The following is a 23,534-nucleotide window of genomic DNA, read 5'->3' on the forward strand; positions in this document are numbered from 1 at the left end:
ATGCAGTAGGATGGATTCGTACCCATGCTGAACAGTACACGCATGCATGCATAGCATATATTTTACTATCCTTGTGGAGTCCAAAAATGTATTTCCATTTAAAAATCCTTTTGTCCTAATCTCAAACCTTACCCGACCTCCTAACCCTAGCCTTTTTTTTTCTTGTGGGAGAATTTCCCTTGTTTCACTATCCTTGTGGGGACATTTAGGAGATTTCCGGTACCCACTAGGATTAGTAATACAAGTCCACACACACACACACACACACACACACACACACACACACACACACACATCTCCTCTACTCCTCACCTCGACGACTCCGTGGTGGATGGACGTGTACTGCTTCTTCCTCAGCATCACCAGGGTGATGACGATGACGGTCGCTATGACGACGCCTCCCACCATCAGCCCGATGATGGCGCCCTTGTTAGAGCCGACATCCTCGGCGAAGAACACCTAGAGAGAGGAGAGAAACAGAGAGAGAGAAAAAGAGAGAGACTGTAAATCACACTGCACAACCAATCACAAATACTGACAGGATTTATGGAGACAGATCTGGGGTCAGGAGTTCAAGGCATTAAGGTGAAATGAAGTTGGAGTAGGAATAATTTGGGGTTTGGATGGAATACAAAAGACATGATTAAGGTTCAGAGTTACATTATTGAGGGATTTTAGAGGTAAACTTAAAGTTATGCTATGCAAGATGATTGTTACATAATTTTTGTTCCTTATTTAATGAGGACAATTATAAATGTATAAGAGATTTAATTGGGCACAAAACTCGTTTTTGGAAGTGTGAATGTGTGTGTGTCGCGTTTTCAATTTCAGACAGTGTTCATCTGAGGACAATTATAAATTAGCACTGGTGTGAAACTAACATCCTGGCATCGAAGACGCCAGTTACCAACCCTGGTCGTCTCGGCAGGCCTTGGTTACCATGCCAATGGTCAGCCAATTCATATGGATAGACATATGGATATACCCATATGGGCATGGATAAGTCTGGGATAACTCCATGATGCTTGTATCTGTGGCCATTTATGAAAAGAGTGCAAATATACAAAATGGAGTGGTGTGTGTGTACCGGCTTTGGTGGTATGTGTGTGTGTGTATAGATACCAGTTTCTGGTGGTGCACCTCGAATCCGGTGCTGTGCCTCTCCTCTGCCTCCATCCTGAGCTCAGGGATCTCCTCTGGCTTCAGACCAGACACTGGTCGTGTTGGAAAGCCTCTATCAGGAAAAGGGCGGGCATCCACAGGTTCAACTAGGGAGAGAGCGAAAGTGAAAAGGTAGGATGAGTATTTTCTTAATATAGTTTCACTTTGACCCTGACAGATGTCTACAATCAGTTATGGATCCTGTACACACACACACACATATATATATATATATACACTGCTCAAAAAAATAAAGGGAACACTAAAATAACACATCCTAGATCTGAATGAATGACATATTCTTATTAAATACTTTTTTCTTTACATAGTTGAATGTGCTGACAACAAAATCACACAAACATTATCAATGGAAATCAAATTTATCAACCCATGGAGGTCTGGATTTGGAGTCACACTCAAAATTAAAGTGGAAAACCACACTACAGGCTGATCCAACTTTGATGTAATGTCCTTAAAACAAGTCAAAATGAGGCTCTGTAGTGTGTGTGGCCTCCACGTGCCTGTATGACCTCCCTACAACGCCTGGGCATTCTCCTGATGAGGTGGTGAATGGTCTCCTGAGGGATCTCCTCCCAGACCTGGACAAAAGCATCCGCCAACTCCTGGACAGTCTGTGGTGCAACATGGCGTTGGTGGGTGTAGCGAGACATGATGTCCCAGATGTGCTCAATTGGATTCAGGTCTGGGGAATAGGCGGGCTAGTCCATAGCATCAATGCCTTCCTATTGCAGGAACTGCTGACACACTCCAGCTACATGAGGTCTAGCATTGTCTTGCATTAGGAGAAACCCAGGGCCAACTGCACCAGCATATGGTCTCACAAGGGGTCTGGGGATCTCATCTCGGTATCTAATGGCAATCAGGCTACCTCTGGCGAGCACATGGAGGGCTGTGCGGCCCCCCAAAGAAATGCCACCCCACACCATGACTGACCCACTGCCAAACCGATCATGCTGGAGGATGTTGCAGGCAGCAGAACGTTCTCCACGGCGTCTCCAGACGTCACGTCTGTCACATGTGCTCAGTGTGAACCTGCTTTCATCTGTGAAGAGCACAGGGCACCAGTGGCTAATTTGCCAATCTTGGTGTTCTCTGGCAAATGCCAAACATCCTGCACGGTGTTGGGCTGTAAGCATAACCCCCACCTGTGGACGTCGGGCCCTCATATCACCCTTATGGAGTCTGTTTCTGACCGCTTGAGCAGACTCATGCACATTTGTGGCCTGCTGGAGGTCATTTTGCAGGGCTCTGGCAGTGCTCCTCCTGCTCCTCCTTGCACAAAGGCGGAGGTAGCGGTCCTGCTGCTGGGTTGTTGCCCTCCTACGGCCTCCTCCACATCTCCTGATGTACTGGCCTATCTCCTGGTAGCGCCTCCATGCTCTGGACACTACGCTGACAGACACAGCAAACCTTCTTACCACAGCTCGCATTGATGTGCCATCCTGGATGAGCTGCACTACCTGAGCCACTTGTGTGGGTTGTAGACTCCGTCTCATGCTACCACTAGAGTGAAAGCACCGTCAGCATTCAAAAGTGACCAAAACATCAGCCGGGAAGCATAGGAACTGAGAAGTGGTCTGGTCACCACCTGCAGAACCACTCCTTTATTGGGGGTGTCTTGCTAATTGCCTATAGTTTCCACCTGTTGTCTATTCCATTTGCACAACAGCATGTGAAATGTTGCTTCCTAAGTGGACAGTTTGATTTCACAGAAGTGTGATTGACTTGGAGTTACATTGTGTTGTTTAAGCGTTAACTTTATTTTTTTGAGCAGTGTATATACATATATATAACATGATTCTATGTATAATACACCTACCCTGGTTCTGTCGGTTCCCACCCTGATTCTGGGCGTATACCCTGGTAGTCTGTACTATACCTGCCCTGATTCTGGGTGTATTGATCATAGCTTTAGGCACACCTACCCTGGTTATCTGTGTTGACCTGGTTGAAGCTCTCAGGGTGGATGAAGCCCAGTCCGTCCAGGCCCATGTCCAGGTCCAGGTCTTCTTCCTGGGGCAGCAGGTCCAGGGTAGTCCTGGTGCTGTCTGGAAGACTGTCGGGCATCAGGGCGTCATTTCCGTAGCTCACCCGCACGTCACTCTGCAGGTTGGACAGCTGCTGGGCCATATCTGCCTGCTCCTTCTGCAACAACTCTGGAGAGGGAAGGAGAGAGGGAGGGGAAGAGGAGAGGGAGGAAAAGGAAGAGAATAAGGTGGGAGAAAGAAGAAAATAGAAAAAGGGGAAGAGGGTGAAAGACAGCAGCAGAGAGAGAAGAATAGAAAGGGGAGGATGGAAGGTGTAAGAAACAAGGAAAACCAGGGTAGAGAGGAAAAAGAGAAAACACTGTTGCAGTAGAGTGGTAAATGACTGTGTAACTGAACAATTACAATAATTTATTAGTACATACAAAGACAACAATAAAATAGGATCACCATTTCCTATATAAAGTGCATACGGAAAGTATTCAGACCCCTTGACAATTTTCCATGATTTGTTACGTTATAGCCTCAGGGACTATGGTGGTCTGCTTGAAACATTTAGGAATTACAGACTCAGTCGGGGAGAGGTTGAAAATGTCAGTGAAGACACTTGCAAGTTGGTCCGCGCATGCTTTGAGTACACGTCCTGGTAATCCATCTGGCTCCGCGGCTTTGTGAATGTTGACCTGTTTAAAGGTTTTATTCACATCGGCTCCGAGAGCGTTATCACAGAGTCATCCAGAACAGCTGATGCGCTCAAAAATGCTTCAGTGTTGCTTGCCTCGAAGTGAGCATAAAAAAGGCATTTAGCTTGTCTGTTAGGCTTGTGTCACTGGGCAGCTCGCGTCTGGGTTTCCCTTTGTAGTCCGTAATAGTTTTCAAGCCCTGCCACATTCGATGAGCGTCAGAGCCGGTGTAGAAGGATTCAATCTTAATCCTGTATTGACACTTTGCTTGTTTGATGGTTCGTCTGAGGGCATAGAGTGATTTCTTATATGCGTCCAGATTAGTGTCCCACCCCTTGAAAGCAGCAGCTTTAGCCTTTAGCTCGATTCAGATGTTGCCTGTAATCCATGGCTTCTGGTTTGGATATGTACGTACAGTCATTGTGGGGATGACGTCATCGATGCACTTATTGATGAAGCCGATGACTGAGGTGGTATACTCCTCACTGCCATTGGATGAATCCAGGGAACATATTCTAGTCTGTGCTAGCAAAACAGTCCGCTCCATCTGACCACTTCCGTATTGAGCAAGTCACTGGTACTCCTGCTTTAGTTTTTGCTTGTAAGCAGGAATCAGGAGGATAGAATTATGGTTGGTTTTGCCAAATGGAGTGCAGGGAAGAGCTTTGTATGCATCTGTGTGTGTGGAGTAAAGGTGTTCTAGAGTTGTTTTCCTCTGGTTGTGACATGCTGGTAAAAAATGTGGTAAAACTGATTAAAGTTTGCCTGCATTAAAGTCCCTGGCCACTAGGAGCGACGCTTTTGGGTGAGCATTTTCTTGTTTGCTTATGGCCTTTTAGAGTTGGTTGAGTGCGCGCTTAGTGCCAGCATAGGTCTTTGGTGGTAAATAGACGGCTACGAATAATAGATGATAACTCTTGGTAGATAGTGTGGTCTACAGCTTATCATAAGGTACTCTACCTTAGGCAAGCAATACCTCTAGACTTCTTTAATATTGGACATCGCGCACCAGCTGTTATTGACAAAAGACACCCCTCGTCTTACCAGACGTAGCTTCTCTGTCATAGACTGTTCTCTCTGCTACCGCACGGCAAACGGTACAGGAGCACCAAGTCCAGCTACAAAAAGCTTCTACCCCCAAGCCATAAGACTCCTGAACAGCTAATCAAATGTTTACCCGGACTATTTGCATTGTCCCCCCCCCCATCCCCATTATTACGCTGCTGGTAATCTCTGTTTTACTATCCATGCATAGTCACTTTACCTCTACCTACATGTACATATTACCTTAATTACATTGACTAACCTGTGCCCCTGCACATTGACTCTGTACCGGTACCCCCTCTATATAACATCTCGCTATTTTATTGTTGCTCCTTAATTATTAATTATTTTTCTATTTGTCTTATTAATATTTTTTGCTTCCGTTTATTTTTTAAATTGCATTGTTGGTTAAGGGCTTGTAAGTAAACATTTCACTGTAAGGTCTACACCTGCTCTATTCGGTGCATGTGACAAATAACATTTGATTTGAAGACAACGCAGCAGTGGCTTTGAGACAAGTCTCTGAATGTCCTTGAGTGGGCCAGCCAGAGCACGGACTTGAACCCGATCAAACATCTCTGGAGAGACCTGAAAGATAGCTGTGCAGTGACACTCCCAACCTGACAGAGCTTGAGAGGATCTGCAAAGAAGATTGGAAGAAACTCCCAAAATCCAGGTGTGCAAAGCTTGTAGCGTCATACCAAGGAAGACTGTAAAGGCTGTAATCGCTGCCAAAGGTGCTTCAACAAAGTACTGAGTAAAGGGTCTGATTACTTATGAAATTGTGATATAATTTTTTTATTTTATACATATGTATAAAACCTGTTTTTGCTTTGTCATTATGGGGTATTGTGTGTAGATTGATGGGGGGCTGTAACCTAACAGAATGTGGAAAAAGTCAAGGGCTCAGAATACTTTCAGAATGCTCTGTAGGTACCTTATGGGCCCTGGTCAAATGCAGTGCACTATATAGGGAATATGGTACCACTTTAAGTCTTCCTCAGGCACTTCACTTGAAACACAATGTCACGCTCTGTTCTCATTTATTTTAATGAAAGGAGAAAAGGAAACCAATGTCTGTGTTGCTGAGAGGCGGTGTGTGTGTGCGAGCAGAGGGCAGGGGAGCAGCCTGAGAGGAGGGGAAACTAGACAGAGTCTGAGACTGACTCAGACACAGATGGTTCAGTGACGCACACAACTCAAGACCCAGACAAACACAGAGAGGGAGGGAGGGAGGGAGGGAGTGGGAAGGAGAAATTATAGTTATTGATTTGATGGAGGTGTAGGTGAGAATTGAGAGATGTCATGATGTTATATGATTATCTGTATCACGAACCACAGTAAAAATGGATGAGGGTTTTGTGGATATAAACTATGGATAGTGGTTGGTGACAGTGTGGATGAGGGCAGGTTACTGGTTCATATCAGTTAATGCTTGCACACAGACCTGGTCAACCTTTACCTGGTTAATGAAGGAGAAATGAGACTGAAAATAACACTCACCAACTTGGTCCTGGATATCGTCAGCCACTCCGGGCACCTTGTAGAGCAGACCCAGGGACTGGTTCATCCTCTCCTCAATCACACGCAGGTGGGTCAGAACCTACAAGTACATTTGAATGCTATTTAATAAAAATAATATCTTCTGTGAGCCATACACTGTACATGTCAGGAGGTTACCAAAATACCATTCAGTGGTGTATAGGTGTTTATGCGTGTGAGCACATTTGGCATTGGTAGTGGATGAGAACTGTTGTTTCTAGGTTTATTATTTTATTTGGTACAAATGGCAAATATTTAGTTGTTTCTGCACTGGAGAGGAGTTGAAGGCGCTCAACCAACGTGAGACGAGGTGCATGCAAAAAGTAATAAGAGCATCAATAAAAATCTTTATTCATCTAATTCAAGTTCAAATCAAATTGTTTCGGCCTTCACGAGAATGACAACAAAATTACGGTCACCATATAAAACACGTGTTCAAAAAAAGAGGAAAAAAAAGGGCCTTAGTGGGCTTATTACCTGGGGTCGGATCTGTGCGGCCTTCTTGGGGTCAACCATGCGGACGTGCTCAAAGTGTTTAAGGGTGTGCTGTCTGTCCTTCTGCTCTGCACGGACATACTTCTTCAATAGGCTGAACACATGACGAGGCTAGAGAGAAGGGGGGGGGGGAAGGAGAGAAGGGAAAAAGTGAGAGCGAAAGAGAGATATGAGTCAGAACGTTGGTCTGTGTGTGGGCGGAGTAAGACAATGGTAGGAGGATCTATATCTATTGTATGTGTCTGTATAGTGTGTGTGTGTGTGTGTGTCTCTACCCTGGGTGGCTGGGACTGCAGGGCGGTTAGGTGGCTCTACAGGACCCGGCAACAATGTGTGTGTGTCTGTACTCTTTACCTGTGTGTTTATACTCTGTTACTATGTAAGCTCTACCTACCCTGGGTGGTTCGGCCTGCAGGGAGGTCAGGTAGCTCTCCAGGGCCAGGCGGCGATGGTCATTGAGCAGGGCCTCAACCCGGGCCATGTGAGTCTCAACCAGCTGCTGCCGCTCACTGGCTGCCTCCTGCTCCAGGGCCTCCACCTTCTCCTGGAAACGCTGTGTGATAGACACACACACACACACACACATTATTATACATGATACAAACCTATTTAACATAGATGATAGGTTCATGATAAGACACACATCGTATATGATACACACAAATAAAAATGATAGCCAGTAAGAATCCCTAACACCACCACGCTATTATCAAATCTTCAGACACACAACACCTACAGACATTGACAGTCACTGATTTAGCATTTCTTAATATGTTTGAGTATCCTCTGTGTGTCTCTGACCTGGATGACAGCCTTCTTATCAGCACGAGGTAGACTCTTGGCCTCCCGCTCTGCCTCCTCCCACTCCCTCATCACCTACACACATGCAAGAAGAAAGACGGGTTACTGCTGTCTCACCCCTTCCTCTCCCTACCCTCATCTTTCTTTCCCTTCCATGTATTTTCACCTCAAGTGTCTTCGCTTCCATCCTTCCCTCGCCCTTCCTCACTCTCGACCCTCCCCAACCTCACCCCTTCCACTCAACCCCTCTTCATCCCCCCCCCCCTCCACTCAACCCCTCTTCATCCCCCCCCCCCCCCCGCTCTTCCACCCTCTTCACCCCACCCTCCACCTTTGCCCCCCCCCCCCCCCCCCTTCTCTGCCCCTACCCTTCTCACTCCCTCTATCTTACCTGGGACATCCTCTCACGGTGTTTGGCCTCCAGGCTCTCCTTGGCCTTGGCGAAGTGGGCGTGTTCATTGTCATCCCCGGGCGTCTCCAGATAACGGTCCACGGCATCGGGAGAGCTGGGGGCGGCAGTGGGCACTGGATGGAGGAGGGGGGGGGGGGGGAGCAGGGTAGATGGACATGGAGGAGAGGGGTAAGGGTGTAATAGAGGAGAGAGATGGAGAGAAATTTAGAAAATTACTCCTATAATATGGTCTTCAGATATCCTAATCATTCCTTCACCTCCCCCCCATTCATTTTTCTATGTTTCTTCTTTCATTGCTTTCCTCTTCAAAATCCAAACCTTTTCCAGAGTGACTTACGATAAGTGCCTTCAGATTATTTGATTTGACTTGATTGCAATAAGGAACCGGAGGCAGTAATATAATACCAATAAACAAAGTAAAAACAGAAGTTCCAAACTACCAACACTATGTAGCAGCTCCATAATAGCAGACCCTAAAGCTAGATGGTTAATAATACTAGTGTTAGCAACAACAGGTTGGTTAGTGATTCATCAAGCGAGTGAACGAGAGTACACAATATAGAGTGAAAAAGCAGAGGTGTGCGTTTGAAGGGTGGTTTGGGTGTCCGTGTCCTGGTTGGAGGACTCCAGATGTCCTGCTTATTCCCTCCTGATTCCGGGAATCTTACAAGCGTGATTTCTGCAAAACCTTTCGGGGTAGTTGACAGAATTCTTTTAAACCTAGTGTTATGGGATTTTTATGAATAATGACTAAATGATGTATACATTTAACGCAGGATTGTAACTAACAGAATTCTACCCTGTCTGATGAAGAATGTTTGTACATAGGCAAAGAGGAAGTGTTAACAGACAACCAGTCAGACAACTTGTGACCACAGTGAAACTAACAACAGGAAAGATGTCTGGTCCCCAACCAGGGAGGGGAGAAACCGTTGGGCTTGCAGTAGATTGTGTAACATGTGGTAGCATATGATAAGCAATATGTATGTGTTGGAATGGAATTGAAAAGCAGTGTTGTCATTGTCTGAGAGGAGGAGGGACATTGACGAAATGAGAGGTATATAAACCAATGTACATGAAATGATGGGCAGAACTCTCGAGAATAAACGTCACTGACTATTTTTGACTGGTCTCCGTCTGTTTCACTTCCCCCAGAACCTTACAAACTCTGGGGACAGACTGAGTATTTTAATTTAATTGGTTAATGAACAAATAAGAACTAAATTCATCTAACACCTAGTCTTTTCCATTAATGTGACTGCCATAGACATTCCAAGTCATTTGGATGTTTGATTAAAATCTTCTCTAGAATATAGTTACTTTAGCAATTCCCCCATTTATTCTACTACAGAAGAACCCACTAAAAAGCTGTTATGCCTTAAGGCTGGGATACCTTGCATGACCTGTATCTATCTGTTTGACATTAAAAATAAAATCGCTCTCATTTATGTAATATCATTCTGAGTGTAACGAGTATGTATGTATGCATGTATGTATGTCATATTACGTGACATACCTATCATCATCATCATCATCAAGCCTTGTTTAAACATGAAACTGCATAAATGCATTATTTCGTACATGAATACATAAATGAATAAGGAAGTGTTGATTTGATACTTCGGAACCTGTGTGTGTGTGATATATATATATATATATATATATATGATAAGCTTGTTATTTGGTTTTAGTTTGTCTCCCAGAGATTAGCACATGACTTAATTTCACAGACACTCAATAGTCCCAAAACAACCAAGAGCAGTTTGCGATCCGAACAAAGCAGAACCATTAATACAATTCTAACTTGGAAGTCTAAATTGGACTCTGCCCTGTGTTCGGTCTATGTGGCCATGATGTAATTAAAGGATACAGTCGTACAAGCTAAGCCTAAACAGGGGAGTCCTGTCTTTAGTTCTGACCGCAGTGTGATCCCTTGGCTTTGACCCTGCTGTGAACGCTTGTTGATCATGCAGTGACCGCTCGACGACCATGTGAAAGGTGAGGGTGCGAGGCGCAGTGGACACAGAGGGAGTGTGTGAGGGTAGAGGGTTGCTAGTTGGTGGAAACACAAGCTGTAGTCTCGTTCCCATACTACAGAACTGTCTTTCACACCTTTTCAACCAAGTGGAAATCTCACACGCGCACACACACACAGAATTTCAGAGGTGAGATGGAGTGAAAAATAGGATTAGTGAGAGATAGACTGTATAGACAGATAGAAAGTAGGGAGAGGAGGCGAGAGTGAACCATCGCTGGTTGGATCATATGTTCTCGTTCACAAACACTTGACTGTCAGGTCACTGCCTCCCACAACACTCAAATGAGCGGGAGAGAGAAACCCACACACACAGTGTTCACTCATACGGAATCAGTGGAAAAACAGGTGAAATCACTTGTGTTAATGTCTTCTAAAACACACAAACAGGTTAAAAGATAAGTGTGTGTGTGATTATATTAATCCATGTGTACAGTAAACTAGGGTTGGGCGGTATCTAGATTTTCACAGTCATACCGTTTCTGTACCATACCGGGGTATACAGTATTACTGAATGTGCACACAAGGGGTTCTGTTTTTTCTTTACATCTAGCCCCTTAGCTAGCAGTTAGCAAACCGGATAACATTTATTGGTTATAAGCCGTGGCGTAGCACGCAACCCCACAAGACAGGGGTATAGTATATACATATATTATTTTTAACGGTATTGAAAATCATACCGTCTGTATTTCAAAATACCCTGGGAATACGGTATATCGCCCAAGCCAAAATACCCCGGTATACGGTATTTCGCCCAAGCCACACAATGCTTGGTGGTTAGTGAGACCAGAGTGGTTAGCGAGCATGGTTAGCGACTAGCAGACATGGTTATTGTAGTTAGCACCAAGGTAGCCAGACGGCTAGGGCCAGATGCTAGCTAGATGGCTAACCAGAAACTAGCTAGCAGATGTGGACACTAAGTGCTACACACAGACAGACAATTAGGCAAGAAGCTCTGCTGTCCGTGTGACTGACTTACTGATGATGCTGCAGACAGACCGGCAGTACAACAAGATGTAGTTAAGTGAGACCACAGGTTAGCGAGAACTAGCGTGGTTAACAGCTAGCTAGTCAGAGGTAACTAGCCGGTACGGACACTTACATGCAGACAGACAAGTAGTCTGTGTGACTGACTTACTAACAGTGCAGCAGTAGACAGGCAGTACAAGTGGTGGTTAGTGAGACCAGAGGTTAGCATGTAACGTGAAGTAGTATTAGCGTGGTTAGCAGCTAGCTAGCCAGAGGGCTAACGGCAGAGGCTAGCTTTCAGATGTGGACACGCAGACAGACAGGTTGACAGGATGCTGTCTGTGACTGACTTACTGACGTTGCTGCATACAGACAGGCAGTACTCCTCCGACTCAAAGTTATTGCGGTTGCCACCGCAGCCGCCATAGATGAACTGGGCACAGCGGCCCTCCTCATGGTCAAAGTACCAGCGTGCAAGCATGGCACGGCATGGGCCCGTCTCAGCATTCGCCCAACACACCTCTGGTGGGGGGGGACGAGGAGCCATCAGCACACACACACACACACAGTGCGAGTCCCAAATGGCACACAGCCTATTCCCTACATAGGCCTCTGGTCAAAAGTAGTGTACTATGGGCCCTGGTCAAAAAGTAGTGGACTATATAGGGAATGATGTGCCATTTGGAAAGTATACTTATCGTACAGGCATGAGCATACCGATGGTGTGTGAACTTATGGGGGAATGGGGATTTAGCTGAATTCTTACTGATTTACAGTGGTAAGTTTCTAGATTGTCTGCCCCCCCAATTCCACCCCTGCATACACTCACTCATCAACCTTTAAATAGACTAGCAGAGTAAATGATGTACACACACATGGCCCCTGGCCCTCCCAGTTCCTCCCAGTTCCTCTCACCTCTGACCACTTCCTCCACAGACTCAGTGGTAGTAGTTGTCGTGGTAGTCATGGCGATATTGGTGGTGGGCTCGCTATCTTCGCGCTCGTCAATGACATCATCATCATCATCATCATCCTCCTCCTCCTCCTCCTCGTCCTTGTCTCCGTCTCCATCCTGGTCGTTGTCCAGCACCTCCTGCCCCTCCTCATCATCTTCCTCTACCATGGCTGGGGCCGTCTCCTCCTCCTCTTCCTCCTCTTCTTGTCGCTGCTTGGATTCAGCTGGCTCTGCTGCCCCCCTTGCCATACTGAGAGATGAATGGAGGGAAGGAGAATGGGATGGAGGTAGGTGGAGAGGGAGAAAAATAGGGGGGGGGGGGTGAGGATGTGTGTGAGTGTACTGTATGTGTGTGAGTGCTAGTATAAGTAGAATCTCGTTCCCAGACACTTCCGCCCAAATGGGCAAAAAGTCTGGTGGACCAACGTGTCAAACTTGGCCGCTGTTAGCCAACACAAAAAGACCGGTAGAAACTCCTGGCGCATTGGCATTTGCTTAATGTACCAACCAATCATCTTCCACAGCACCTTCCCCCTAGCCCTCCCCTGTATGTGTCTTGCGCACTTCAATTTATGTTGCCCTTATGTTGCGCCTCGCAGTCGTGTGATTAGCTAAAGTTAAATAACAAATACTTTACTCAGTAGGTCACTCCTATAGCATTCTATGGTCTCTCACTAAGGCCAACTTTGAATCGTTGATATGGCTGATATGCACTGTGCGCAATAGCCTGGGGACGAGGACAGTATAAGTATGAATGTAAGTGAGTGCTGTATGAGCTCCTGTGTGTGTGTGTGTGTGTGTGTGTGTGTGTGTGTGTGTGTGTACCTGTTGTCAGTGTAGTCAGTCTCGGCTCCTCCCCACCACACATCCGAGTCATCCTCGTCCTGCTCAGTGCTGTCCGTCTCCCTGTCTGACGGACAGCACACAAACTCCACCCCCCTGAAACGGTCGATGCCGCACGGCAACAGCATCCCGTAGTCGTGGAGATTTAAAGTTCGGTCTCCACAGGACTGGATGAGAGAGGGATGGGGAAGTTAAATCAAGGGCTGTGTGTATCAAGAGTAGGAGTGCTGATCTAGGATCAGTTCCCCCCGTCCATGCCATTCTATTCATGGTTGTGTAAAAGGCTAAACTGATCCTAAATCGGCACTGAGATCATTTATCCATATGGCTCCAGGTTTTGTTAATTATACACTACAAGAACAAAAGTATCTGGACAACTGCTTGACAAACATCTCATTCCAAAATCATGGGCATCAATATGGAGTTGGTCCCCCCTTTGCTGCTATAAACAGCATCCACTCCACAGGCTTTCCACTAGATGTCAGAACTTTGCAGTGGGGACTTGCACTGACGTTGGGCGATTAGGCCTGGCTTGCAGTCAACATTCCAATTCATCCCAAAGGTGTTCGATGGGGTTGAGGACAGGGCTCTGTGCAGGCCAGTCAAGTTCTTCCACAGAGATCTCGACAAACCATTTCTGTATGGCCCTCGCTTTATGCACGGGCCATTGTCAATGAAACAGGAAAGGGCCTTCCCCAAACTGTTGCTACAAAGTTGGAAGCACAGACTTGTCTAGAACGTTGTAGCGTTACGATTTCCCTTCAATGGAACTAAGGGGCCTAGGCCGAGCCATGAAAAACAGCCCCAGACCATTATTCCTCTTCCACCAAACTTTACAGTTGGGGCATGTAGCCTTCTCCAGGCATCCGCCAAACCCAGATTTGTCCGTTGGGCTGCCAGATGGTGAAGCTTGAATCACTACTCTGGAGAACGCGTTCCAGAGTCCAATGGCAGCGAGCTTTCCACCACACCAGCCAACACTTGGCATTGCGTATGGTGATCTTAGGCTTGTGTGCGGCTGCTTGGCCATAGAAACCCAATTCATGAAGCTCCCGACAAACAGTTGTTGTGGTGACCTTGCTTCTAGAGGCAGTTTGGAGCTTGGTAGTAAGTGTTGCAACCAAGGACAGATGATTTTGACGCGCTACGCACTTCAGCACTCGCGTGCCTAACACTTCGTGACTGAGCCGTTGTTGCTCCTAGATGTTTCCACTTCACAATAATAACACTTATAGTTGACCGGGGCAGCTCTAGCAGGGCAGAAACCTTACAAACGGACTTGTTGGAAAGGTGGCATCCTAAGACAGTGTCGCATTGAAAGTCACTGAGCTCTTCATTAAGGCCAATGTTTTTCTAGGGAGATTGCATGGCTATATACAGTGCCTTGCGAAAGTATTCGGCCCCCTTGAACTTTGCAACCTTTTGCCACATTTCAGGCTTCAAACATAAATATATAAAACTGTATTTTTTTGTGAAGAATCAACAACAAGTGGGACACAATCATGAAGTGGAATGACATTTATTGGATATTTCAAACTTTTTTAACAAATCAAAAACTGAAAAATTGGGCGAGCAAAATTATTCAGCCCCTTTACTTTCAGTACAGCAAACTCTCTCCAGAAGTTCAGTGAGGATCTCTGAATGATCCAATGTTGACCTAAATGACTAATGATGATAAATACAATCCACCTGTGTGTAATCAAGTCTCTGTATAAATGCACCTGCACTGTGATAGTCTCAGAGGTCCGTTAAAAGCGCAGAGAGCATCATGAAGAACAAGGAACACACCAGGCAGGTCCGAGATACTGTTGTGAAGAAGTTTAAAGCCGGATTTGGATACAAAAAGATTTCCCAAGCTTTAAACATCCAAAGGAGCACTGTGCAAGCGATAATATTGAAATGGAAGGAGTATCAGACCACTGCAAATCTACCAAGACCTGGCCGTCCCTCTAAACTTTCAGCTCATACAAGGAGAAGACTGATCAGAGATGCAGCCAAGAGGCCCATGATCACTCTGGATGAACTGCAGAGATCTACAGCTGAGGTGGGAGACTCTGTCCATAGGACAACAATCAGTCGTATATTGCACATCTGGCCTTTATGGAAGAGTGACAAGAAGAAAGCCATTTCTTAAAGATATCCATAAAAAGTGTCGTTTAAAGTTTGCCACAAGCCACCTGGGAGACACACCAAACATGTGGAAGAAGGTGCTCTGGTCAGATGAAACCAAAATTGAACTTTTTGGCAACAATGCAAAACGTTATGTTTGGCGTAAAAGCAACACAGCTGAACACACCATCCCCACTGTCAAACATGGTGGTGGCAGCATCATGGTTTGGGCCTGCTTTTCTTCAGCAGGGACAGGGAAGATGGTTACAATTGATGGGAAGATGGAGGGAGCCAAATACAGGACCATTCTGGAAGAAAACCTGAGGGAGTCTGCAAAAGACCTGAGACTGGGACGGAGATTTGTCTTCCAACAAGACAATGATCCAAAACATAAAGCAAAATCTACAATGGAATGGTTCAAAAATAAACATATCCAGGTGTTAGAATGGCCAAGTCAAAGTCCAGACCTGAATCCAATCGAGAATCTGTGGAAAGAACTGAAAACTGCTGTTCACAAATGCTCTCCATCCAACCTCACTGAGCTCGAGCTGTTTTGCAAGGAGGAATGGGACAAAATGTCAGTCTCTCGATGTGCAAAACTGATAGAGACATGCCCCAAGTGACTTACAGCTGTAATCGCAGCAAAAGGTGGCGCTACAAAGTATTAACTTAAGGGGGCTGAATAATTTTGCACGCCCAATTTTTCAGTTTTTCATTTGTTAAAAAAGTTTGAAATATCCAATAAATGTCGTTCCACTTCATGATTGTGTCCCACTTGTTGTTGATTCTTCACAACAAAATACAGTTTTATATCTTTAAGTTTGAAGCCTGAAATGTGGCAAAAGGTTGCAAAGTTCAAGGGGGCCGAATACTTTCGCAAGGCACTGTACTTGATTTTATACACCTGTCAGCAACAGGTGTGGCAGAAATAGCCAAATCCACTAATTTAAAGGGTCCACAAACTTTTGTATATATAGTGTATACACTCATTTCGTAGATGTTTTTGTTTTATGCACTTCAGGGTGGTGTATATGGGGATATTATATGGCCTAATGAACTAGTAAGTACTCTGTATCCAACTAAGACAGATAAAGATAAGAATGTTTTTTTAAATTATTTTACCCTATAAGACAAACAGACATACAAACAATCAAGACAGACACAGAGGGTCAACACTTCAGTAGGGGTGCTGCCCCTACTGAAGATGGAGTGGCTTTCTGTAAAATGTGTAGCACGTATATGTGTACACGTGATCTCACCTCTTTGGCCACAGTGTGCCAGTGCAGGTGGCTCTCACACATGTCCATGCGCTCCTGGTGCAGGAACTTGCACTTATCAGGAACCAGCAGGGCATCACTGACAAACTCTCCCACTGCAACATACACAGACAGAGCCAAATAATCAGACATAAGAACAAATAAAATAAAAACTGGCAACAACAAAATAACCACTTTTTACTAAGGGGTGGAACTCAAATAGTACAAAACGGCACACATAAATCTCAATTTATCCCTCAATCTCGTTTTCGCTCCCATAAATCTATTTCTCTCCCCCCCTCACATACACAACACATATTTTCCCCATACACACACAACCCCACCCACACAGGCCTCCCTACCCCCCACACACATACACAGTGCATTTATACCTAGGCATCGGTAGGGCACCACGATGTGCAGATGACTGCGACACTGCTTGCGGCCCTTCTTGCACCAGTTCTGGACGCTGACTGGCTGGTTGGCCTCCACCACGTTGGTGATCTGCAGCTCAGGGTATACCTGGGAGAGAAGAAACACGGAGTCTGTATCATTATCTCCTTTCACCCCCCCCCCATCCCATTTTCTATCTATGATTGATCTCTCCCTCTCCCCCACATCATCACCCATCTGTCCCACCAGCCGTTCACAGGCCGGTGAGCACTCTTTCGCTCTCTCCCAATCACTATTCGTCTACTATCCTCCCATCTGTCCCTACCATCCGGTCACAGCCCTCTTTCTTACTTAGTACCAATGCCTCTCTCCCCCCTCTCTATTATATAGTGTATTGATATTGTGTGTTGGTCGCGTGTGGCTCAGTTGGTAGAGCATGGCACTTGCAACGCCAGGGTTGTTGGTTCGATTCCCATGGAAAACTAGTACGAACAAATATGAAAATGTATGCACTCACTACTGTAAGTCCTTCTGGATAAGAGCGTCTGCTAAATGAGGTAAATATGTATTTATTATGGTGACCTAACAAAATGAATTTCTATGGACATTACAGTTGGTCCTCTGTAGCTTAGTTGGTAGAGCATGAAAATGGCAGAATACTGCTACTACTAATTAGGTGGATGCTTACAATTGTCCTATTTCATACGCGTGCAAGTGTGTATTATATACATGAGTGAATTAGTTTTTTGCATATCCCACTCCCCCCCGAGATACCCTCGGAGAGTGCCATTACTGACGGTGACCCTGGAGCAATTAGGGTTAAGTGCTTTGCTCAAGGGCACGTCAACAGATTTTCCACAGTCGGCTCAGGGATTTGAACCAGCAACCTTTTCGTTACTGGCCCAACACTCTTAAAGGGATACTTTGGGATTTTGCCAACGAGGCCACATTATCTACTTCACATGAACTCGTGGGTAACATTATGTCTCTGTGTCCAGTATGAAGGAAGTTATAGGTAGTTTCGCAAGCTAATACTAACTACCGTGTAGCGCAATGACTGGAAGTCTATGGGTATCTGCTAAAATGTATGCACGCTTAACTAAGTCACCTTTGGATAAAAGCATCTTCGAAATGGCATAAATTTGATTATTATTATTTAAAAAAAGTTTTAGAACACCTACTCAATCAATTCAAGGGTTTTTCTTTTTTTTCTTGTACAATTTTTACATTGTACAATAATAGTGAAGACATCAAAACTATGAAATAACACATACGGAATCATGTAGTAACCAAAAAAGTATTAAACAAATCAAAATATATTTTATATTTGAGATTCTTCAAATCGCTACTCTTTCCCTTGATGACAGCTTTGCATACTCTTGGCATTCTCTCAACCAGCTTCATGAGGTAGTCACCTGGAATGCATTTCAATTAACAGGTGTGCCTTCTTAAAAGTGCATTTCTGGAATTTCTTTCCTTCTTAATGCGTTTGAGACAATCAGTTGTGTTGTGACAAGTTAGGGGTGGTATACAGAAGATAGCCCTATTTGGTAAAAGACCAAGTCCATGTTCTGGCTCAAATATGCAAAGACAAACGACAGTCCATCATTACTTTAAGACATGAAGGTCAGTTATTCCGGAAAATTTCAAGAACTTTGAAAGTTTCTTCAAGCGCAGTAGCAAAAACTCATGAGGCCTGCCACAGGGATGGAAGACCCAGAGTTACCGCTGTTGCAGAGGATAAGTTCATTCGAGTTACCAGCCTAAAAAATTGCAGCCCAAATAAATGCTACACAGAGTTCAAGTAACTGACTTCTCAACATCAACGAATTGCCGAATTGCTGCAAAGAAACCACTACTAAAGGACACCAATAAGAAGAGACTTGCTTGGGCCAAGAAACCCGAGCAATGGACATTAGACCAGTGGAAATGTGTTCTTTGATGTGTCCAAATTTGAGATTTTTGGTCCCAACCATGGTGTCTCTGTGAGACGCGGTGAAGGTGAACGGATGATCTCTGCATGTGTAGTTCCCACTGTAAAGCATGGAGGAGGAGGTGTGATGGTGTGGCGGTGCTTTGTTGGTAACACTGTCTGATTTATTTAGAATTCAATGCACACTTAACCAGCATGGCTACCACAGCATTCTGCAGCAATACGCCATCCCATCTGGTTTGGGCTTAGTGGGACTATCACTTGTTTATCAATAGGACAATGACCCAACACACCTACAGGCGGTGTAAGGGTTATTTTACCAAGAAGGAGAGTGATGGAGTGCTGCATCAGATGACCTGGCCTCACAATCACCCGACCTCAACCAAATTGAGATGGTTTGGGATGAGTCGGACTGCAGAATGAAGGAAAAGCAGCCAACAAGTGCTCAGCATATGTGGGAACTCCTGTTGAAACAGCATTCCAGGTGAAGCTGGTTGAGAGAATGCCAAGAGTGTGCAAAGCTGTCATCAAGGCAAAGGATGGCTATTAGAAGAATATAAAATATATTTAAATTTTTTTGGTTACTACATGATTTTATGTGTATTTCATTTTTTTGTCTTCACTATTATTCTACAATGTAGAAAATAGTAAAAATAAAGAAAAACCCTTAAATGATTAAGTGTTCTGAAGTGTTCTACTTTTGACTGGAAGTGTATATTAAGTTATTGTATCGAATCATATTGTATCCAACCCCAATCTCCATACCTCCTGACAGTACTGCAGGATGCCCTCCTTGGTGCCGATACAGCTCTTGGTGCCGGAAGGGTCTGACTCCCACTTGCCACTCTGGACATCCACGTGCATGTTGAGCTTCCCACAGAACATGGCCACCTGGGGCTCCGCCAGCAGGCCCATCCCACCATCTGTCGGCACCTTGAGAGGAGGGAGGGAGGGAGGGAGAAAAAGAGATGTTCATTTACTCTCATTTTGTAGTATTACAATGTGCCAATGGCAGCTATACAGGTAGGCATGTGCGAGAAGTAAGAAACGTAAATGGTCAGCAGAAAATACTTGATACAACATTTTACTAAATAGGTTCCTTTCATTTAACGTTTATTTCTACAGGTTGTCATTTTCCAGGGAGACCTGTTCAAGATGGCATCAGTTTCTAACACATGCTCCACAAAGAATTGACAATACATGACACGTAGAACAATATAATAAAGAATGTTTAAAAAATAAATTTTCATAAAACTTCATAATGATGTAGAGAAGGGATGGGCGGAGGGAATAGAGGAATGGGGGGGAAAAAACTACAAATGTGTAAGAAAGGGGCAATGATTAAAGAAAAAAAAGAGAGGAGAGGCAGGAATAAGAGGAGAAAAAGATGGAAAAATAGGGGGAAGACGGCTTGAGGTGTAAGTGGGGAAAAGACAAAAGGGTTGAGGGAGGAGATATAGGCCCTTTATTCGTAAACTACTTTTGACCAGGGCCCAATTGAGTGCCCTTTGGGATAGAGGCACAGATTAGAGTTTGGGTGCCGTTTCAGGCATCGACTTGTTACATCAAAGAGGCTCTGGTGTGAGTTTTCCCCTTAGTACAGGTCTAGGATCAGCTTCCCCTCCCCCATCCTAACCTTAACGATGTGTGGGAAATGCAATACTGATCCAAGATCAGCGTCCTAGGGGAAGATGCACACTACACCCATCAATGGTAAAAGGAGAGGCTTTCTTTGAGGATCTTTGATGGTGATAGAAAAGATTGCTACTGTAGACTTTCCTACTGAATTGTGATTGACAAACCCATAGCACCACTACAGACTCTTACGAAACCTCCCCAAACCTATCAAGCTTTTACACACGCACGCAAGCACATTGGACTGCATGCACGCACACACAGACAAACACACATGCACGTCTCCTAGATATCCCACAGGTGGCAGCACTGAGAAAGAACATGTACTGTAGTATGCCAGCCTGCCAAGGGGTTTTCATGCTTGGCTTGGCTTACGTGTGTGTGCGCCTTTGTTGTCCATCCGGTGCCTATTCACGGGTACTAATTATATTATGTAACTGTATTCATGTGTGTACATCTATCTCTGAGAGTATGTGAGTGTGTATATGTGTGTCCATTGCTACTGCACCAGAAAGTTTTGTAATGAGAATCCTGTAAGGGAGGTGGGGACAAACAAAAGACTGAAAGACAGCATTGTACTAGGGAACGAGGGAGGAGAGCGAGAGAGCGAGAGGAGAGAAAGAGAGACCGACTGCATTGTGTTTTTCTGTAATCTTGTTAGTGGTTTGGCAGTAAAACAAATGTTTGTGAAGTAGAGGATGACATACTGTGAATGGACTTGATTCTCTTACGAGCTAGTGCACAATGTAATCCTTATACACACACACACACACACACACACGTGCACTCAGTGCACTGTGCATGCACACATTCTGGCATGCACGTCTACAAACACAAACAAACTCAGACAGATCAGATTGCAGTGTAGTTCTATGAGGGACGGATGTGTCGCCTAAAGAAGTTCATGTCCTTCAAGTCAACCTGCTAGGCCACATGCCCTAGCGTCATGGAAATCTGTAAATCCCTCACACACACGGAATCAGTAGAAAAACAGGTGAAATCCCCTGTGTTAGTGTTTTCCATCAATCAAATGTATTTATAAAGCCCTTTTTACATCCGCAAAAGGTCAAAGTGCTATACAGAAACCCAGCCTAAAACCTCAAACAGCAAGCAATGCAGATGTAGAAGCACGGTGGCTAGGAAAAACTCCCTAGAAAGGCAGGAACCTAGGAAGAAACCTAGAGAGGAACCAGGCTCTGTGGGGTGGCCAGTCCTCTTCTGGCTGTGCTGGGTGGAGATAAAGAGTACATGGCCATTTAAGGCCAGATTGTTATAAAACCGACAAACAGGTTAAAAGATAAGTGTGTGTGTGAATGTATTCATCCATGTGTACAGTAAACTAGGGTTGGGCGGTAGATATACAGTTTCTGTACCATACCGTCGTATACAGTATTACCGACTGTGGACACAAGGGTCGCTATTTAAAAAAAAAAAATGCAACCCACAAAACTATTTAGGAAACAGGGATCTTGATCCAGGAGGGGATTGAATGTCTCTGCTGTAACCAAGAAGCTTGATCTTGCCATCTAGCCCCTTAGCTAGCAAGTTAGCAAACCGGATAACATTTGACACATCTAGTTCTAAGTAGGGACGTGGCACCCCCCCCTCCCCAAAAAAAAACTATATACACATATATTATTTTTAACAGTATTGAAAATCATAGTCTGTATTTCAAAACACCCTGGTATCTGTAATGAGAGAAGTAACCTAATGTAGCAGGTGTAACATTAAATGCCTGAGCGGTGTTTGTTTCTTTCAGCTCCCAACAAGGGAAAAAAAACGACTGTTGGGAGAGGTTCTGTTCTGCACTGCACTGCTCAACCAATCCAGTAAATGTGGAGGAGTTACGACGGAGCGTCGCCTTGCTGACGTCCAAAAGCGGAAGTCAGGCTCTTTCCATTTCCCCTGAAAACCGGATGCATCTAGTTATTTTACCAACCCCGCAGCGGATGTGAAGGAGGTGCCCCAATTCCTACTGTGCCATCTGGGAGCCAGAGAGGGGTGGAGAATCAACTCCCCACACAACTCTCAAAGTGCAGGTTTAAAGGGATTCTGCAAGATTCTGAGATTTGGGTTGTTTTTCTACTTACTTAGAGAAACTCATGAATACCATTTGTATGTCTCTGCGTGCAGTTTGGAGATTATTGAAGTTATCATATCACTAGATTAGGGCAATAGCCAATAGCCGTCATTTCTCAAAACAAGAATACACTGATGAGTTTCAGAAGAAAGTTCTTTGTTTATGGCCATTTTCAGCCTGTAATTCGAATGCTGATGCTAATGCAAATGCTGATGATCCAGATACTCAACTAGTTTAAAGGCCAGTTGTATAGCTTCTTTTAAAATCAGGACAACAGTTTTCAGCTGTGACCAACATAATTGCAAAAGGGTTTTCTACTGATCAATTAGCCTTGTAAAATGATAAACTTGGATTAGCTAACACAATGTGCCATTGGAACACAGGAGTGATGGTTGCTGATAATGGACCTCTGTACACCTATGTAGATATTCCAAACACATTTTTTAAATCACCATTTCCAGCAACAATAGTCAATTACAACATTAACAATGTCTACACTGTTTTTCTGATCCATTTGATGTTATTTTAAATGGACATTTAAAAAAAAAAAATTCTTAGACATTTCTAAGTGACCCCAAACTTTTGAACGGTAGTGTGTAATATATATATATATTTTTACACACACACACACACACACTTTAAATAAATAAATGTATATACATTCATATTATATACAATGCTGCGAGCTTCAGGGCAGACCCAAGCTGATACAATGTTTCAAGTTCGTTGCAGACAGGCCATGCGTAGCCACTGTTGTATAGGATATTTATTTTTAAATCGGGATATGTTTTACCTGCAGGATTAAATGTTGTCAATGGTAATGAAAGGTTGTATACTCCTTGTGTAGCCTATTACCGGCAACTTTAGGAGATTAACGTCAGAATCTGCAAAATGCAGCAGGAGGATGGTCGGGTCAGGTTATCTTGATCTCTGGCTCCCTCATAAGTAATTTGTGTCTTATTTCATCAAACAGTGCACTTAAAGCATCAGGCAAGGTCAATACATATAGTTAATTTCATTAAAACACATAGAGTGTGTCTATATGGAAAAAGATAAGTTTAACATATATATATATATTTTTTTCAACCAATCTATTGGTCGAAAGAACACACAACATTTGGTCGACAAAGCTTTTACATTTTTTTTTACACAAAACACTGGTAACTAAGAAATTTTTAAATA

General features: G+C 44.4%; 1 protein-coding gene across 8 annotated transcripts in view; it reads right to left on the bottom strand.

The window, feature by feature from the left end:
• Positions 1-23,534, bottom strand: part of LOC110495970 (amyloid-beta A4 protein) — a 40,160-nt gene that overhangs the window by 2,300 nt on the left and 14,326 nt on the right. Inside the window, exons 2-15 of one of the 8 annotated variants that reach the window (XM_036952473.2) lie at positions 19,403-19,570; positions 16,704-16,833; positions 16,315-16,427; positions 12,929-13,113; positions 12,064-12,353; positions 11,503-11,670; positions 8,124-8,257; positions 7,733-7,807; positions 7,326-7,484; positions 6,914-7,042; positions 6,398-6,497; positions 3,108-3,338; positions 1,123-1,268; positions 313-459 (exon numbers count right to left, since the gene is read on the bottom strand). In XM_036952473.2, the coding sequence (XP_036808368.2) occupies positions 313-459; positions 1,123-1,268; positions 3,108-3,338; positions 6,398-6,497; positions 6,914-7,042; positions 7,326-7,484; positions 7,733-7,807; positions 8,124-8,257; positions 11,503-11,670; positions 12,064-12,353; positions 12,929-13,113; positions 16,315-16,427; positions 16,704-16,833; positions 19,403-19,570 (2,175 nt within the window). The remainder of the gene's footprint in view (positions 1-312; positions 460-1,122; positions 1,269-3,107; positions 3,339-6,397; positions 6,498-6,913; positions 7,043-7,325; positions 7,485-7,732; positions 7,808-8,123; positions 8,258-11,502; positions 11,671-12,063; positions 12,354-12,928; positions 13,114-16,314; positions 16,428-16,703; positions 16,834-19,402; positions 19,571-23,534) is intronic. The other 7 variants (XM_036952475.2, XM_036952477.2, XM_090208328.1 and 4 more) reach the window with 7 other exon arrangements.

Source organism: Oncorhynchus mykiss, chromosome 18, assembly GCF_057628025.1.
Source record: "Oncorhynchus mykiss isolate SJ-2025 chromosome 18, ASM5762802v1, whole genome shotgun sequence".
Classification (NCBI taxonomy): Eukaryota; Metazoa; Chordata; class Actinopteri; order Salmoniformes; family Salmonidae; genus Oncorhynchus; species Oncorhynchus mykiss.